Source organism: Haliotis rufescens, unplaced genomic scaffold (assembly GCF_023055435.1).
Source record: "Haliotis rufescens isolate VD_foot unplaced genomic scaffold, xgHalRufe1.0.p SCAF_16, whole genome shotgun sequence".
NCBI lineage: Eukaryota > Metazoa > Mollusca > Gastropoda > Lepetellida > Haliotidae > Haliotis > Haliotis rufescens.
Genome location: NW_025963846.1, coordinates 20861951 through 20882567, shown reverse-complemented (window position 1 = coordinate 20882567; position 20617 = coordinate 20861951). Strand labels below are relative to the sequence as shown.

Sequence of the window (20617 nt, the reverse complement as noted above, 5' to 3'; positions counted from 1 at the left end):
GTAGGTGGAAATTTAAAAAAAGCATTTCACTTTTTCTTCAGTTTTTTGCTTCACTTCAGGTCGGCTGACATTAAAAAAAATAAAATGGTTTAATGTGTTATGTGTGTGTGTGTGGGGGGAGCCTGCAACACAGCTGTTGCTTTAAGCAATGCAAACCTGATGAATCAAGTGGGAATTCTGTTGTGAATCAATGCATCCTATCAATTTCAGGGACAACAAACTTTATTTTCATTCCCATGTTTAAGATGTTAACTTCAGTGAGTCCTTGTTTAGAAAATATTTTTTTGGTGCAATATGCTATTAGCTTATCAGCAGGAACTCTGAAAAAGATTTTTTTCCATTTCAACAACATTTACAGTCAGTGGATCCGTAAAGCAAGTAAAACTAGTGTGGCTTTAGCAGACAACGGCATGTAGGCCTGAGCTCCTTCCAACTATAGAAACAATACATCTGTCAGCCCAGAATTAACACTTTGTGGGTACATAATACCATTTGAATGATACTATATATTCAGCTTGAATATGTAATGTGGAAATGTCAGGAACACCCCCATTCACATCAATTATAACATGATGCAAACCAGCCTGGTGGGGCTACAGATGAGTAGTGAGTAGTGAGTAAATGTTGCTTTAAGCCGCATCAGCAATATTCCAGCTATTCGCGGCTTGAGGCTACAGATGATGGATATGACGAAGATGTCCAGTGAACCACACCTAGCTTTTATATACTGACAGTCACCGTCTAACACAGACTGGGTCAGAGGGTATAGAGAGCAAGCCTTGCATCAACTATCTGTTTGGAAGATTATTACCGTATTCCACGTAATAAGCGCCCACGGTGATTTTTGCATATATATTGGCCAGTGAACAATCCCAATTAGCACCTCTTCCAAGTGATCAATGTACACAAGACTTATTTATCCGTGTATAATACACACTCGTGTGTTATATGCACCCCATATCATGGGCAATTAAATTCTGGAAAAAAATATCTGTCGTGTCTAATACTCACAGACTTTTCTTTTGTATCATTTCAGGCTGTCAGCATAAACCACGAAATTTACGATCTTTTAACTCTCTTTTTTCACCAAAATTTTATTCTAATAAGAGCCCCCTATTTCTAATTTTGAGAGCGCCCTGGGCGCTTATTATGTTGAATACGGTAGGCCTTATCTTTGCTTTAGTTGGTTTAAAAGACCAACTGACCAAACAAAATGAAATTCAAATTTTTATTGTTGACTCTAAAAAAAATATTAAAATTTCAATCAGGTGAAATGAAAAATACAGGACATTTTATCAGTACTGTTTGTGAGAAATGGTTTATGATACATATATCCTAATGAATAAATGATCTTTTGGTGTTGTTTTGCAGTTATACGTCCATGATGGTGTGACATATTGATGTCAAGCATGCGCCAGAGCTCCCCGAGCTTAAGGTGTCCTGCATGTGAGAACAGGATTTACAAAAGGTTTCCCATCAAGAATTTGAAAATTATTAAACAAATCCCTTTTTTTAATGCATTTATTTATTTTTCTGTTGCATATTACAAATGAATATATCATGATTCTAAAACAAATGCTTTTGACCACCTGCATTGAATTTTAGCCAGAATGTTTCTGAACCAACGAATATAAACTAAAAGGCGTGTGTGTATATGTATAAATATGTGTGTGTGAAGATATTTTATATTAATGACGTGTAGACTTGCAGATGTATTTCAGAAATTACAAGTGTATATATACTTGTATATATTTCAGCTTTTGAGGAAACATGTTCTTGATTTAGTTGTGTTGTAATGTGTATGTGAGTTAAGTAGAAAGTGAGTATCACTAAATACTTATAAATATACAGCAGACCTAGTAAAGAGAGCAAAGCCTTGGCAGTCTGGGTAGGATTAAGTGAACTACCACACATTATTCCTATCTGTTGTTTAGTAGGCTTAGATTGGGCCATTTGTAAAACACCTGTTGAATTCAGAGGTCAAGTGTGAAAAGGTCAGATGAGTGGCAGGGATTTGGATGATTTCAAGTTGCCATAGTGATGGGTACCAAAGGGAAAACATCCTTTGATCTTTTAAACCCTATTGGACCTAGCAATTAAAACTGTTCCATATGATATTAATTGACTTGCTGCTATACATAATGATGCATCTGTAGAACAACACCCCCCCTCATCCCCCGACATTAATTATTAAATCAGATGGTTTCTTTTAACATTTTAAGCAATAACTTGAACACTAAATAGAATGTATGGTAAAAATCTTTGAATGACAATGTTGACATATTCTTAAAACCAGAATATATTTACAATTTATAAATGTAATACATGGAATTTGAATTATACTGAAAGAGCTTAAGACACTCAAATAACAGTACCGTATTCGACATAATAAGCGCCCAGGGCGCTCTCAAAATTAGAAATAGGGGGCTCTTATTACAAAATCATTTTGGTGAAAAAAATAGTTAAAAGATTGTTAATTTCGTGGTTTATGCTGACAGCCTGAAATGATACAAAAGAAAAGTCTGTGAGTATTAGACACGACAGATATATTTTTCCAGAATTTAATTGCCCATGATATGGGGTGCATATAACACACGAGTGCGTATTATACACGAATAAATAAGTCTTGTGTACATTGATCATTTGGAAGAGGTGCTAAGTGGGATTGTTCACTGGCCAATGTATTAGCAAAGCTTGGCATTTGAGAGTTCTATTTTGTCACTGGACAAAAACAGATCTCAGGCACCAGAATACTCTGTATGAGAGGAAAGCCCATAGTCGGCCCATTGTGAAATAAAAAAAAATGAAAATCAAACATAAAAGAGTAAAGATCAAAGGTACATAATATGTAACACTCTTTAATCTCCAAATATCCTTTTGGGTCTAATAGAACCATCTGCCTATAGTGAGCTGGCATAAGGAGACTTTAATGTGCACAAGTAAAGTGTGATATGTGATCAAGACCTATTTGAGGTGCAGAGATTAGCAACATCAAAACCACATGAAGAAGCAGCACCATTAATTAGCACAGAACATGAACACCCACAACTTTCCGGATCATTTAACAAAAGAAAAAAGTACCATCAAAGAAAAAAGACAGCCGCCATTTTTGTATTGTTCCATGTAATGGGGGTATAGAGAGGTGTGCAAATGCATTTGATTACAAAAGAACATATAAGAATGAGATTACATAGGTGTGGAGGCTGCCATTGTGATGAGGAGAACGTTAGTGGATCCTGCCCAAGAGGAACAGAGAGCGGGTCAGGGGAGATAATTGGGTGGAGGTGGAGGCACACCCCATGGGGGACAGCCTGGAGGGGTTGGGTTGGGGAGGACAATGGAGATTGTCAACAATAAATATACAAGTGACACTGACTTAATCCTACATCAATGGCAGGGCAGGAGTAAGGTAGAGGCAAGGTCAAATGTTTTGACAAATAGAAATGGTTCACATCGGTGCAACAGAAATGAATATGAAATGTTGTGTTGTTTCAATGTGAAGCACTGTAACACAACCCATATTAACCCTTATACTTGTATAATATAGACAAATAATAATATTAGAAATATGAAAAACCTGTCATGATTTATTGTCCTCATGTCTGAGGTACTCTGTAAAACTACGTGAAGCACTGTTTAAACCTAGATTAACCCTTAAACCTGTACAATACAGACAAATAATAATATTAGAAATATGAAAAACCTGTCAATTTATTGTCCATCTGTCTAAGGTTCATGTACTCAGTAAAACCATTTGGAGCTAAGTTCCTTCCTTCTTGGGGAGTTGTTTATATCAAAATGTTGTACTCTGTATCTGCTTGTGTATACCACCGTTTGTGGTCTTTGAGAGTAAATGGAGTGGAGCGAAGTGGCACTGACTTAATCCTACATCAATGACGGGGCAGAAGTAAGGTGGAGCAAAGGTCAAATGTTTGGACAATACAAATAGTTCACATCTGTGCCACGGAAATGAATATGAAATGTTTTGAACAAAATGAAATTTGACAGGAAGTCATTCCTATATATTATACAATGTTGGTCTTAGATATCCAGTTATATTTTAAATGTAGAATACCTCCACGAAAAGGTTCCTTACATATGCCACATAGTCTTGATAGCATTGACCATCTTCCTACATCTGCAGACTCATATCAAATCCATGGCCAATACATTTAAACAAAACAATATCATGCTATTCATTGGACTGGAAGGTTGCTTCAGAAAGTTGGACTAATTTTTTGGGGTTTTTTTGGGTGTATTTTTATTTGTTTCTTGCTTGAACATAGGAAATGTAGAAAGTCAAAACGTGTTGTGTGATCTTTTACAACATTACATGACAATGGCTTTCTCCACAGATGGGACAGGAGGAGTCCATGGTTTTGTCTGTCTCTGGGGAAGATGAACTCCAGGGTAAACCGCCATGATGTCCTCCCACCCCTTCATTGTGTCCCCGTGACAACCACGACCATTGTAGGATTAACCTAGATTTCACTGACATTCTTTATAGCCCTGGTCAGACTGACCACTCATAAATTACATCACTGGATGGTATCTGTGTTCCTGATAAACAGAGTTATAACATGACCCCTGTATTGAAAATATGCGCAGGTTTACTTAACAAACATGGACCCAGCAACTGCCCCTGCTGCAGACCAGGGGTTTGAAACTGACCTTGTGCCTGGAATCTTAATGTTGAGAGCATACTGAAGCCAATAATTCCATACAGAATGTCATAGGCTTTATTGTCTTTTTATTCTTAGGCCATCGCAATTTTATTGTTTGTGAGTGAGTGAGTGAGTATGGTTTTACGCCGCTTTTAGCAATATTCCAGCAATATCACGGCGGGGGACACCAGAAATGGGCTTCACACATTGTACCCATGTCGGGAATCGAACCCGGGTCTTCGGCGTGACGAGCGAACGCTTTAACCACTAGGCTACCCGACCACCCCCTTATTGTTTGTGTGTTCTAAGTGAAGACATTGAAAACAAGATCCAGCATCATAACAGGAGTCCATAAACTAACATCTAGTCTCTGAAAAATATATATTTTATAGAAAATAAGGTTAAATTATCTTACTAAGATATAATACAAAGGAGCTGAGAGACTTTCTCTATCCTGAAACTGCAGCAAGCTTGACTTGCCGACTATTATAGACTTGCATGAGCTGTATTCATTGTATAGGATTATTTGTTTTAGGGTCTGTATGACAGACTAAAGAGTTCAGTACATCATTTTTAAATACTTGTTGACTTAAAATTTACTGTTCTATTTCAGTCTGATTTAACATTTAAGAACACACCTATGCTGTAGTATGCTTTCAACTGAACACTGCACCTCTATTAATATTTTGTTGCTGCTTTTTCAAAATGTTGAGTTAAGGATTCGATGTAATAAGCGCCCCGCTCTAATAAGCGCCCACGGCGATATTTGCTAATATATTGGCTAGTGAACAAACCCAATTAGCACCCCTTCCGATTGATCAATGTACACAAGACTTATTTATTCGCGTATAATACGCACTCATGTGTTATATGCACCCTTTATGGGCAAATAAATTCTGGAAAAATATATCTGTCGTGTATAAACATTTCAGGCTGTCAGCATACACCACAAACTTTATCTTTTAACTCTGTTTTTTTCAAACCAAAATAATATTCTAATAAGAGCCCCCTATTTCTAATTTTGAGAGCGCCCTGGGCGCTTATTACGTCGAATATGGTAAATATCAAATCCAGGATTTAAGGATATTATTTTGGAAAGGTCTGATTTATATTTTTTACTGGAAAAAGAGTGTTGAAATAACATGAAGACAAGTGAAGAGTCAGTTAAGGTCACTTTTGATTATATTGATTCTACTTTTACAAAATATAGGGTTTGATTTTACAAAATTTATATTATTTTTGATTTATATACATTTATATACTGCAGGTATCCAGGTACTAGGATCTGCTCAAATATGGTTTGCAATATTTCCTGAAACATATCTGCGATAAACTTGTTTGCAATATTTCCCTAAACATATCTGTGATATTCTAGCTAACACATTCCTTAAAAGCTGTATAAAATATATTAATAACCAAATTTAATATTAAAAGAAGCAAACTAAGTGATATATTGAACTGGTTACAATAAATATATTAATAACCAAATTTAATATTAAAAGAAGCAAACTAAGTGATATATTGAACTGGTTACAATAAATATATTAATAACCAAATTTAATATTAAAAGAAGCAAACTAAGTGATATATTGAACTGGTTACAATAAATATATTAATAACCAAATTTAATATTTAAAGAAGCAAACTAAGTGATATATTGAACTGGTTACAATAAACATGTAACAGCAAATCCTGAAATTTTGTCATATTTAGTTACACCAGAGACCATATATATGGCCTCTGGTTACACAAAAGATTTCACAAGACCCTTTCATGCCAGTTATTTGTATAGTTTCACTGTAATGCTTCCTTAATTTCTTCTTCCTGATTCACAGTTAACACAGATCTTTATTCAAATGATGGCCCCTGTTCTGCATGCCACCTCAAAGTATAGGTGTTACTGATATGCCTGTGTTAGAATGACACCGTGGTGAGCTAGATAACAGAGTGTGGGGACAGAAGACAGGCATTAGAGCTCATCCCTCGGGCATCACTGTAGGTCACGGGGGAGTGTTTGGTCTGGAGATTATTCACCTGATCACTACTTCCATGCCATGGTTGTCCCGGGGAGGGTAAATAAAATACAATATGTATTGTTACCTGTTTTATGTAAATGAACACTGTGCCATTAGCTTTAAACAGGAAATGTTTACACTTTTTGTAGTAACCCTTGATGGCATAACAGTACTTCCTTCGCAGGGGTGTTCATGATGCTGTGTGAGAAAGGAATGACGCTATGGCCTGAAGGATGTCCACCTTATGTTTGTTGCAGGGAAACAATAAATACACAGGACTTTGGGTACTGTGTTGGACAGAGATTGAGGTGTCTATTGAAAACAGATTACCCTTATAATTCCCTGGAGGCTATTTGAAATATACCTACATGTGAAAAGATTTTCATTACATATAAAGTAAATAAAAAACAAATGTTTTTATCATCATCATCAGCAGCAGCAGCAGCAGCAGCAAACAACAGAAAACAGCAGCACGATGGGAGTTTAGATTATTTTGAATTTTAAGTCATACAGGACAGACTTAGGTTTTACACCACTTTTAGCAATATATGTATCACAAATAGAATATCTAAAACAAAATCAGCAGCCACAGCACCATCATCATCACCATCACCATCACAATCATCATCATCGTTGTCGTCATCATGATCATCATCATCATTATCACCATCATCATCATCAGCAGCAGCATCAGCAGCCACAGCAACAGCATCATCACCATCACCATCAGGGCATAATCATGTGCATGTATAGTCCTAAAGTCTGTAGATGCCATTCAAAGACATAAAGTCTGTAGTATGTACTAGTGACATTATAAATTAAATCCTTTTTGTGTGTTAGTGTTAATAATGAACTCATAGATTGGATCATTCTATCCATTTATTTTTGTGGAACTATTGAAGACATCACTAATGTCACTCAGTTTTTATTTAATGTGTCTCTCCTATGATCAGATTATAGAGGGCAGTTGGACAGGCCCTGTTGCACAAAGTTATTTTAGCACTAAGGTGATCTTAACTCCCATACTTTAACATAGGCTCATGACAGTCGTAGCGCTAAGATCATTTTGTACAACGGGGCCCTGGCAACATGCAACATCTTCATACACATGACCACAGGTGGGTCAGATGAAATGTGTCTATCTTACAGATTTAACTTCAGAACACTCTAAGCTAAATTTGAAAAGGATAATTTGTACATTTCTTTCTCTTGGTAAAAACAGTGAATTTGAAGGGCCCTGTTCCACAAAGCGATTGTAGTGTTAAGGTGATCGTAACTGCAATACTTTAACATTGACTTACGACTGTCATAGTGCTAAGGTGATCGTAACTCCAATACTTTAACATTGACTTACGACTGTCATAGTGTTAAGGTGATCGTAACTGCAATACTTTAACATTGACTTACGACTGTCATAGTGCTAAGGTGATCGTAACTCCAATACTTTAACATTGACTTACGACTGTCATAGTGTTAAGGTGATCGTAACTGCAATACTTTAACATTGACTTACGACTGTCATAGTGCTAAGGTGATCGTAACTCCAATACTTTAACATTGACTTACGACTGTCATAGTGTTAAGGTGATCGTAACTCCAATACTTTAACATTGACTTACGACTGTCATAGTGCTAAGGTGATCGTAACTCCAATACTTTAACATTGACTTACGACTGTCATAGTGCTAAGGTGATCGTAACTCCAATACTTTAACATTGACTTACGACCGTCATAGTGTTAAGGTGATCGTAACTGCAATACTTTAACATTGACTTACGACTGTCATAGTGTTAAGGTGATCGTAACTGCAATACTTTAACATTGGCTTACGACTGTCATAGTGTTAAGGTGATTGTAACTGCAATACTTTAACATTGACTTACGACTGTCATAGTGTTAAGGTGATCGTAACTCCCATACTTTAACATTGACTTACGACTGTCATAGTGTTAAGGTGATCGTAACTCCAATACTTTAACATTGACTTACGACTGTCATAGTGCTAAGGTGATCGTAACTCCAATACTTTAACATAGACTTACGACTGTCATAGTGTTAAGGTGATCGTAACTCCAATACTTTAACATAGACTTACGACTGTCATAGTGTTAAGGTGATTGTAACTACAATACTTTAACATAGATTTACGACTGTCATAGTGCTAAGGTGATCGTAACTCCAATACTTTAACATAGACTTACGACTGTCATAGTGTTAAGGTGATCGTTACTCCAATACTTTAACATAGACTTACGACTGTCATAGTGTTAAGGTGATTGTAACTACAATACTTTAACATAGATTTACGACTGTCATAGTGTTAAGGTGATCGTAACTGCAATACTTTAACACAGATTTACAACTGTCGTAGGACTAAGGTGATCGTAACTCCCATACTTTAACATGGACATACGACTGTCGTAGCACTACGATCGCCTTGTAGAACAGGGCCCTGGATAGTTTCTGAATGCCTTTCAAGTTGGCATGCTTTTGTATTGAACCCAAGTTATTCCACAATCCAGAAGTTGAGGGTACAAAATCACAATAATTGTTGATTCTGCAACTAATTTCTTGCAAGTTTTGCATTACATAAGTCTGGATTCCTGGTATTTTTCTTAGCACTGGTAGAGTTAGGTAAGGTGGGGCTAATGAAGTTTTCAATTCATATATACGTATGTGTCTAACATGTCTGGTTTATACAGTACATATTTTCAACACTTTCAATAAACGGGCTGGATCAACAGTTCACAGGCCTGTACAAACATATCTCCCCACTGATAATCCTGATGTGTGAGGGGCGGTCGGGTAGCCTAGTGGTTAAAGCGTTCGCTCGTCACGCCGAAGACCTGGGTTCGATTCCCGACATGGGTACAATGTGTGAAGCCCATTTCTGGTGTCCCCCGCCGTGATATTGCTGGAATATTGCTAAAAGCGGCGTAAAACCAAACTCACTCACTCACTGATGTGTGACAGGCAGGCTTGATACCGGTAATACACTCCAAGCATCACATTTAACATATCACTGGTTCACAATTAATATCATAAACAACAAGATTTATCAATAACTGTAAAGGTCATGATAATACAAAACTGTAGCCAGAGGTCAGAAATTGATGCACAGAATATTTGTTGAATGCCATTGACTGGTGAATTATGCTAAAGGCCTGTGGGCAGTCCATTTTCCGTGTGTAACGGTGTGTTTAAATTATATTTTCTCTTAAGGTTCTTTAACTGAGAGGCAATGCCTGAAAACCAGCCAGAACCATGGCTATTATTTTCACTAGGATTTTACCAGGCTGAATAGGAGAACAGTACAACAAAGGACAAGGTCACACAAATAAATCCCCCTGTAACACGGCATGGATGTGGGTACTGAGGCCACCCGGAACCTGACTGAAATCACACCTCCACACTTCTTTAACCCATTCAGTTTGATGTGTCACGGGCTAGTTGCGTAGGGCCAGTTTGAGGTGTCGTGAGTTAGTTGTTGTCTGATGGTGTAGGGACAGTTTGAGGTGTCACGAGCTAGTTGTCATTTGGCATTGTTGGGCGGGTTGGAGGTGTAATTGTCTGATGGTGAAGGACAGCAACATAAACCGTAGTGAGAAGGATTAACTCCCTGGATAATCTGCAGATTAGGGGAAGCAGATCAAAGATGGGAATGTAAATGAGACCAGAGGACACAGATTTCGCCAAAACGACATTATGAACCTTATTATTTTTCCTTCTGTCAAGCCCTGACTATACTGTAATGCTATTACTCTAAATGAAGCAAGTCTAGATTTTTCATAGGTTCTGAAATTCCCATCACACTGAGGCTCCTTTTGAAAAAATTTAGTTGCTTGTTTCTATTTAATTATATATTTTCAAAGACTAAGCAACAGTCTGATGGTATTCCTTACTACTGGGGCACAAGGTATAATGAGCATTCATTAAGTGGTTAGAAAAATATTTTCATTTCAATCTTTGCTGCAGTACAGAGTAATTAAAATATTCGACTGATAGTAAGAAAATCTGCACATGGAACTTGAATACTATCATTGACTTTATCATTTACTATCCCCAAATTAGAATCCCAGAACTAGCCAATATTTCATACATCAGTTCGAAAATTGGCAGACAGGTAGATGTGAGGTGAAATGGGGTTTAACGTCGAGTTCAAGATTATTGCACTTACGTAGCGACGTGCATACATGTGTGTGGTTCTGCTTGTACTAGTCTGACCGCCTCCGTGGTCTAGTGGTAGAGCGCCCGCCAGGAGAGCGGAAGGTCCGGGGTTCGATCCCCGGCCGCGTCATACCAAAAGACTTTAAAATATGGTACTTGTTGTTACCCTGTCTGGCGCTCGGCATTAAGGGGCTAAACAAGGACTGGTCGGCTCGGAGTATACTGTGTCTGAGTGGGGTATTCATGTTAAACTGCGGCATGGTATCTCAGAGTGCTAGCACTATAAATCGGTATCAGTCCGGACAAGTACAAGCAGCCACACATACACACACATGCATGCACGTCGCTATATAAGTGCAATAATCTTGGACGCAACGTTAAACCCAATTTCACCTCACCTTGTACTAGTCCATGTTCGAAGATCAAACCTGGACCTTCTGTTATCTGGTCGGCTGCTCTAACACTAGACAACAGAGGCGGTCCCATACAGGTAGAACTGTTCCAATACACACTTATACATACATAAGGATGCAGTTCCATAGAAGAGATTGTCATGACTCTAATCTCATCTTGAAATAATGATGCAGTGGTTAGCTGAATGTGTGTTTTAGTGTGCCACAGGTAAATCTGTCGAGGTGAATGTCTACCTGTAACACATGGCAGGTGAAACAACATGGAACATATTGTAATCAACGTGGAACAGAAATGTAGAAGGTTTGGTGTAAATGAATCAGGGATAGGTATTGTACACATATGTCAGGTACGTATCTACCTGTACAGCACACCTGGCAGGTGTAAAGGATATTGTAATCAACAGGTACGTACATCAGAATTATAAGGTGTGAAGTGAAGTGCACGGGGGGAGGGAGGGATGTACACATATGTCAGGTACGTATCTACCTGTACAGCACACCTGGCAGGTGTAAAGGATATTGTAATCAACAGGTATGTACATCAGAATTATAAGGTGTGAAGTGAAGTGCACGGGGGGAGGGAGGGATGTACACATATGTCAGGTATGTATCTACCTGTACAGCACACCTGGCAGGTGTAAAGGATATTGTAATCAGCAGGTATGTACATCAGAATTATAAGGTGTAAAGTGCACGGGGGGAGGGAGGGATGTACACATATGTCAGGTATGTATCTACCTGTACAGCACACCTGGCAGGTGTAAAGGATATTGTAATCAGCAGGTATGTACATCAGAATTATAAGGTGTAAAGTGCACGGGGGGAGGGAGGGATGTACACATATGTCAGGTACGTATCTACCTGTACAGCACACCTGGCAGGTGTAAAGGATATTGTAATCAACAGGTATGTACATCAGAATTATAAGGTGTGAAGTGAAGTGCACGGGGGGAGGGAGGGATGTACACATATGTCAGGTATGTATCTACCTGTACAGCACACCTGGCAGGTGTAAAGGATATTGTAATCAGCAGGTATGTACATCAGAATTATAAGGTGTAAAGTGCACGGGGGGAGGGAGGGATGTACACATATGTCAGGTATGTATCTACCTGTACAGCACACCTGGCAGGTGTAAAGGATATTGTAATCAGCAGGTATGTACATCAGAATTATAAGGTGTAAAGTGCACGGGGGGAGGGAGGGATGTACACATATGTCAGGTATGTATCTACCTGTACAGCACACCTGGCAGGTGTAAAGGATATTGTAATCAGCAGGTATGTACATCAGAATTATAAGGTGTAAAGTGCACGGGGGGAGGGAGGGATGTACACATATGTCAGGTATGTATCTACCTGTACAGCACACCTGGCAGGTGTAAAGGATATTGTTATCAGCAGGTATGTACATCAGAATTATAAGGTGTAAAGTGCACGGGGGGAGGGAGGGATGTACACATATGTCAGGTATGTATCTACCTGTACAGCACACCCGGCAGGTGTAAAGGATATTGTAATCAGCAGGTATGTACATCAGAATTATAAGGTGTAAAGTGCACGGGGGGAGGGAGGGATGTACACATATGTCAGGTATGTATCTACCTGTACAGCACACCTGGCAGGTGTAAAGGATATTGTAATCAGCAGGTATGTACATCAGAATTATAAGGTGTAAAGTGCACGGGGGGAGGGAGGGATGTACACATATGTCAGGTATGTATCTACCTGTACAGCACACCTGGCAGGTGTAAAGGATATTGTAATCAGCAGGTATGTACATCAGAATTATAAGGTGTAAAGTGCACGGGGGGAGGGAGGGATGTACACATATGTCAGGTATGTATCTACCTGTACAGCACACCTGGCAGGTGTAAAGGATATTGTAATCAGCGGGTATGTACATCAGAATTATAAGGTGTAAAGTGCACGGGGGGAGAGAGGGATGTACACATATGGTGTACTAATCCTTTGACAGGTGTAGTAGGCAGTTCAAAGGAAGCATGCACCTCACTCCTTGTTGAGTGTAATTCAAGTGTGTCATTTCATATATACTTAAAAAAAAATTAATCAAAAATCAAAATCTAACTTTTTTACTATTTTCATTTATTTGTCCTTATTTGTTGGTATTTGGTTTGATCTTTCCAAAATAGTAACTTCCCTGCAGGGTAACTAAAACAGATCAACAATAGTTTGTTTGAAGAGTAATCTGTGTTGGTGTATTGTTTTACTCGCCCGTCCAGTGAAGATCCAGGGTAGAATAGGTCTTCAGCAACCCATGCTTGTCGAAAGAGGCGACTTACGAGATCAGGTGGTGAGGTTCTCTGACTTGGTTGATGCATGTCATTGTATCCCAATTTCTTAGGTCGATGCTCATGATGTCAATCACTGGATTGTCTGGTCCAGACTCAATTATTTACAGACCACTGTTATATAGCTGGAATATTGCTGAGTGTGGCATCAAACAAACAAACAAACAAACAAACAAACAAATAAACAAATCTTACTCTCCCAGTGCAGCAGGAGTTGTTTAGCTGGCGAGGTGCTGCTGGGGACCAAGTCCCGCGGGGACCGGCCGTGGTTGTCGCGGGCGTACACGTTGGCTCCATGCTCCAGGAGAAGAGACAGAAACTCACAGTCCTGGAGCCGGGCTACGTCATGGATCGGCATCTTGTGGATCTGACGAGTATTAACGTCGGCACCTGTGGAGATGTTTACTCATGATCACAATCATTGGACAGAAAGAAACCGGCCAGGTTCCAAGGGAGAAGTCATTATTCTATAACAGTCAAGTAATTCACAACTCAATTTAAACACACACCCCGGTCACTCCCCCCCTCCCCCCACCCTATTTCTCCATGACACCTGGCGTCATCAGTGCTGTTCCATTCCTACAATTTTCATCACTACTTTATTTTCTTACACCCTATGGAATATGTTTCGGCAGATAATGACTGAGTGAGTTGGGTGTGATGCCGCTTTTAACAGTATTCCAGTTATATCGCGGCGTGTCAGCTTAATGTGGGAGGAAAGCCTGAAGTGATGCAGGTCTCAGACGTTTACCACTTCGGTGAAACCCACGAGCACGGGTATGGTGCTGACAAACCTAGAAACATAATTGGGGCGAACTGGGAATCGAACCCACAATCATAGGTTTCGGGTGTGCCCAAGGGACACAGCACTGTACAGCACAATCGCGGCGCCTTAGACGACTGGGCCACCTGTGCCCCCCTTCTGCAGATAATCACGACTGATTCCCCCCTGAAGTTGATGTTTTATATCCAGTGGCATGTACCCTGTGTTTCCCCACAGAAGAAAGGCTCGATAACGCTTTTAAAATATATTTGTTTCTTATGACCACTCCCTTTAACTTTCCCCCACATTTATTGGAAAGAGTTTAATCACTGTTGCGAAAATGACTCTTGAACATAAATTTTGTTCTTGCACTGGAATTGTATTCATAGTGCATTATATTTAAGGGGGCCCTAGCCCTGATCACCATGAACTCCTGTTTTGAGATGCAGGGGGAGTAGTCACAAGATATCATATGGAACATCAGAACCAGTTTACTTTCTAAATTTGTAATCTATCCAAAAAAATAAAATACAGAAACAAAATCCTCCACACAAGAATTAAGAATACTTTTTTAAACAATCCTCATCCCATTGATGTCAAACTGCCGCAAGGAGAAATCATAAATCCCTTTTATTACCGAGGATGCCACCATCTGAGTAGGTTGATGGACAAAGGGAGATAACTTCTCCATTGTTGTACTGATCTGAATAAATAACACTATTGGCTCACTTACATTGTTTAGTGAGAAATTTATTGGGCAGATGGCCTCTTTTCTGTTTAAGTTTGGAAAATATGCTACTTGGGTGTCCTTGAACAGAAGCAGAGTGCCTGTAGAGAGTGTTTTTAAAATGAAGTGGCTGTTGCCTTATATTGGACATGCACACAACTGTAATCATGGCAACAGTGTAAGTTGTAGCAGGATCACTCGGGGGACATGTGGTTTTATGTGTCCCACATGGAAGCATAAAACCACATGTACCCCGAGTCATCCTGCCACAACAAATTTATCTTACCGACATGTTTTTATCTGCCATTGTAAAAGAACAAAAACAAATTCAAAATTGATATAAAACTGATGTTTAATTGAGCTGAAGTTAACTTGTGCTATGTCAGATGAAAAAGCGGGTATAAGGGATTTATTCTCCCTCCCAGGGGGCACGGGTGGCCCAGTCATCTAAGGCAACGCGATTTGGTGTGCAGGGTTGCGTCCCTTGGGCACGCCAGAAACCTATGATTGTGGGTTCAAATCCCGGTTCGCCCTGATTATGTTTCTAGGTGTGTCAGCACCATACCCGTGCTCGTGGGTTTCACCGTGGTAAAAGTCCTAGACCTGCATCACTTCGGGCCTTCCTGCCACATTAAGCTGACACGCCGTGATATAACTGGAATACTGTTAAGAGCGGCGTTAAACCCAACTCACTCACTCACTCACTCACTCACTATTCTCCCTCTCAGAAATCCATGTGCAGCCTGTGTTTTTCCTGGTGGGGTATAAGGGATTTATTCTCCCGCTCAGAAATCTATTACCCTCCTAGGCAGGATACATAGTATTTTATCAAAGTCACGTGAACTATTCAGATCTCATCATTCTGACATTGAGGTATGATAGTGTTGCTTACAAAACATACACCAAACTTAAGCAAGGCTTTTACTATATTCTGTACAGTGTGTAGGAGGCTTTTATCATTTTGCACAAATGTGTACAAGGCTGTTTAAGTTTGGTACAAATGTGTACAAGGTTATTATTTTTATGTGTGTACAACTCAGTTATTACTTTTTACAGCTAAAATGGATAGTATTATGATTAAACCGCCCGCATGTCATCAGAAATGAGCGGGCCACTGTAACTTGATGATGCCCTCATATTGCTTGACGATGGGCCATTATCACGCCCGTTGGTAGGTGACATCATAAGGAGTCAGTTTTTGACGTCATCTGGTTTGTTCTATGACGTTGCTATATTTGTAAAAGTGGGTCAGTGACATTCATTGTGTGTTGATTGTAGTAAATGTTTCAAAACCGATGTTGTTGTTTACTTCTATTTGATAACAAATTCTTTCCATTTTAGCTATAATAACGGTAATGCTATATTTCAGGGCATTATTATTTGCAGAATCCCTCGGTCTTTTCAACTGCCTTCCTTCATAGGGCAGCTAATGGTAAGACCTTGGGCGTCTGCAAATGATAATGCCCTGAAATATAGCGTTACCCTTATAGTACAAATGTGTACAAGGCTGTTATGATTCGCACAAATGTGTACAAGGCTGTTATGAGTTGTACAAATGTGTACAAGGCTGTTATGATTTGTACAAATGTGTACAAGGCTGTTATGATTTGTACAAATGTGTACAAGGCTGTTATGAGTTGTACAAATGTGTACAAGGCTGTTATGATTTGTACAAATGTGTACAAGGCTGTTATGAGTTGTACAAATGTGTACAAGGCTGTTATGAGTTGTACAAATGTGTACAAGGCTGTTATGATTAGTACAAATGTGTACAAGGCGGTTGATGTGTGAAGATCTGCATCTCACCTGCTAGTAGCAGCACCTCGGCACAAGCCTGGTTGCCCTTGTATGCAGCAACATGCAGCGGGGTGCCGTAATGACAGTCCGTCGCATTCAGATTAGCCCCCGCATCGAGTAGAACACTGGCACACTGCCAATTATCTGTTTAAAAGTAAACAAAAAAATGTATTAACTTCATAAGACAAAACAAACCTGTCTGTATCTAGAATCTCTGTAAGGCCCCTGTTTTCATTTCTAGCACCTGGTATCCACACAATCAGGGCAAATATAAGTCGTTCAATGTACAGCTAGGCTATAGTCTGGAAGGTAATTTAAGGTACCGACGTTTACTACAATATCTGAAAAACTATTGGACCTACTCCAGTCAAAGTTGGTATGAGATTATTAAACAGTCATACATAACTGGATATTACATTTAAAGACAATCGGTGCATGAATAAAAAATCTGTGTATTTAGCTATCACTATATTTCATCAACAACCAGACCTGTTCATCACGGGTGGAACGAGCTTTCATTGAAACAGCCATCTGCATAATGCTACCCCTGCGTCACAGGGCCATATGACACAGTTGAACCAATCAACTCAACTCGAAAGGGTGCACGGGAATCACGCACGTTGAGACGCCCAACGCTAACACCATATTCGTGCGTGCGTGATTCCCGTGCACCCTTTCGAGTTGAGTTGATTGGTTCAACTGTGTCATATGGCCCTGTGACGCAGGGGTAGCATTATGCAGATGGCTGTTTCAATGAATGCTTCAGTTAATGAAGCACTAGTAAAATCATGAGAGCTATCTTTAGTACCCAACAGTTAATTTTTTACTAATAATTCTTAAAAAAATATAAAAACATAGGAATATATGTAATTAATTCTTATTTAATTAACAGAATAATTTCTGATACCAATATCATGGACCAGTAACAAGCATGATGTTCATAATTAAGCTATAATGTTATCAAAAGACTACACGTAAATGTCACATGTACACACACCTACCTCTAAGAACTGCTTCGTGTAGCGGTGATGACAGCAGTAGCGGAGGATTGACATCGGCGCCATGTGACAACAACAGATGGACAACCTCTATGTCACCATAACAACAAGCGTCGCAGAGAGGGGTGGCACCATCTATATTACGTGCGTTAACCTAAATGAAGTAGAAAGTTTTAAAGGATTGTAGAAAATGTCTTAGAGCAATTCTATATCTGATAGACTCACTACTGTACTAACACGTGATTAGACAATTACAACAGCTTGATGAAGATAACACTTCAAGATAAAAACTTCGCCTCTGTTGCCCATTCATTGCTTAGTTGATTACACTGCCAGGTAAATATTTCACATCAGTTATGTAGAAATCAACTAAAAATCTTCAAACTTGATTTATGACTAATAATTTAATAACACTTTGTGACTGGTGATTTATTACATTATTTCCTTATGACCAGGCAAACTGACCATGGCCCCTTTGTCCAGGAGAATCTTGATGACTTCCTGTCTCCCATACAAGCATGCATGATGGAGTGGGGTGACCAGATCAAACGTTTGATGATTCACAAAGAAGTCCTTCTCCTCAGTGAGATGTCGGACCACATCGGCCTTGCCCTGCCGTGCAGCTTCATGGAGGGGGTAGCTGTATGTTGTTACTGTTACAACAACAAAATCAGGCTCACATTTGGGTTTCAATGATCGATGTCATGGTTTTACCGGAAACAAAACGTTGTGGCCTATACGGATAAGAATTGAGAATGGGCTATCTTCCCAAGGCAAGGGCGTAACCTGACCATAAAAGTCCAGTTTCCACCCTTGCTGAACTAGGCTAGAATTCTGTTGCTCGATCTTAACGCCACTAGCACCTATTACGAGTTATGTCCCTTCTATTGATCATTCAGACTCCATCTCTCATATCACTTGCATTTGCTTCAAACAAAATGGTGGTGCCTAGTCAAGACGATTGATTGATAATCAAGATCTATATTGCAATAAAACAGGTCCTACCTCGCGAAGTACATCAACTCACTTGAGCACCTGGATTAAAAACATGAATAGATTTGAAAAATATCTGTAAACCCCCTGTTGACGGTACACATACTGTGCAAATCCTGCAGTCGACCAACTGCACTGGAAAATCCATGTTGTATATGAACAGTATGTCTTGTTTGTTACCCGATTTTGATTGGACCATGCATAGACTTGTTTGTCCAGCCAAAATATAACTCTGGAATTCCAGTCCTGTTTGCTATGGGTAGAAACGGGACTTTTGCAGTCAGTTAACTCCCTTGCCTCGGGAAATTGAGAATGAATGGAAATGATTGACACGTCATGTCCTGAGGCACCCTGTAGGCTGTTTGATTCCTTAAATTTATCAAAACTGCACATTGCATGTTATGCATTTCTGTTCTGGTATAAAAGATTGCTGTTTGTTTGTTTGTTGTTTAATATTCCACAATATTCCAGCTATATGATGGCGGTCCGTAAATATACGAGTTTGGAACAGACAATCCGGTGATTGACATCATGAGCATCGATCCATGCAACTGGGATACAATGATATGCATCAACCAAATCTGTGGGCCTTACCTCCTGATCCTGTCGCCTCTTACGACAAGCATATGGTATGAAAGACTCTCAAAGTTCAGGGTGTCAGTGGTTAATATTCTTCAATCTGCCAATCTGACATATAGAATGTTTGGAAAGTGCACCATTTGGGACCTTCCTGTTCATGCCTTTGATCCAACGAAATGTATGTTTGTTGTTTTGTTTGTTGTTTAAAACTGCACTCAGCAGTATCAGCAGTATTACAGTGGTTTTTAAATAATTGATTCAGAACCAGACAATCCAGTGATTGAAATCATGAGCAGTTGGGATACGATGACATGCATGAACCACGCCAAAGAGTGTGACCACCCGCTTCCGTTAGTCGCCTCTTATGACAAGCATGCATCGCTAAAGGCCAATTCTAACCCAGATCTTCAAGGGTTTCCAAATTTATGACTGAGAGTTCCCGGCAATAATGAATATTCTCAGTTACAAAAGAGAAATAGAACGTCACAAGCATCTACAAACTAAAGGGGGTACTATAGAAGGAAGATTTGTGTTTTGTGTGGGTTTTCTTTTGTAAAGATATATTAAACCAATATCACAGTGCAGATATTGGTTTAATATACATTCAGTGGAAAAGACTGCAAAAACGATTATTCAAACAATTATATACATTAACATGCAACATTGGAATACATAGGCTAAATGTACACTGACAAGCCAAACAGACATCAGAACCCGTGAGACACCCTCAAAACTGAGGGTTTGATTTGAGGAGACGATTTTGACAGTGCAGTCAATAGAGTCGAGGATAATTTATTTGAAATGAACACATAAATGTTTAATTTTTTACTAGAATGACTAAAAATTATTGTTCTGCTTAATCTACACGTAAATATTGTGAAGATAACAGAGGAAATGAGGGATTTCTTACACCGGACGCACGCTTCCCTTTTCTCTGTCAATGTCGGGCTCAATCAGTCAATGAACCGCAGATCTAGACATATGCCAGACGGAGAGGATTTGCAACGTACTTACTAAATTCTTGAACATCTGCCTCAATTTCATGACAGAAATGTGTCATTTTGATTTGATCTCCAAATACAGTTGATGTGGTAGTTATTGATAAAGATGTAGCTGTCAGTGTTTATTTACATCGGCGGTTGAAGGTTGTGGATGGTCGGTTTCGGAGAAGGGGAGGCAACTCCTGCGG

At 39.3% G+C, this 20617-nt stretch overlaps 1 protein-coding gene across 2 annotated transcripts in view; it reads right to left on the bottom strand.

Moving 5' to 3' along the window:
* The window catches only part of LOC124122120 (ankyrin repeat and SOCS box protein 13-like), a 23683-nt gene extending 3066 nt beyond the window's left edge, over positions 1-20617 (bottom strand). Inside the window, exons 1-5 of one of the 2 annotated variants that reach the window (XM_048396976.1) lie at positions 20443-20617; positions 18322-18509; positions 17860-18010; positions 16868-17002; positions 13767-13961 (exon numbers count right to left, since the gene is read on the bottom strand). In XM_048396976.1, the coding sequence (XP_048252933.1) occupies positions 13767-13961; positions 16868-17002; positions 17860-18010; positions 18322-18509; positions 20443-20488 (715 nt within the window). In that variant the 5' untranslated portion in view covers positions 20489-20617. Of the gene's footprint in view, positions 1-13766; positions 13962-16867; positions 17003-17859; positions 18011-18321; positions 18510-20438 lie in introns of both variants that reach the window. The other variant, XM_048396977.1, reaches the window with a different exon arrangement.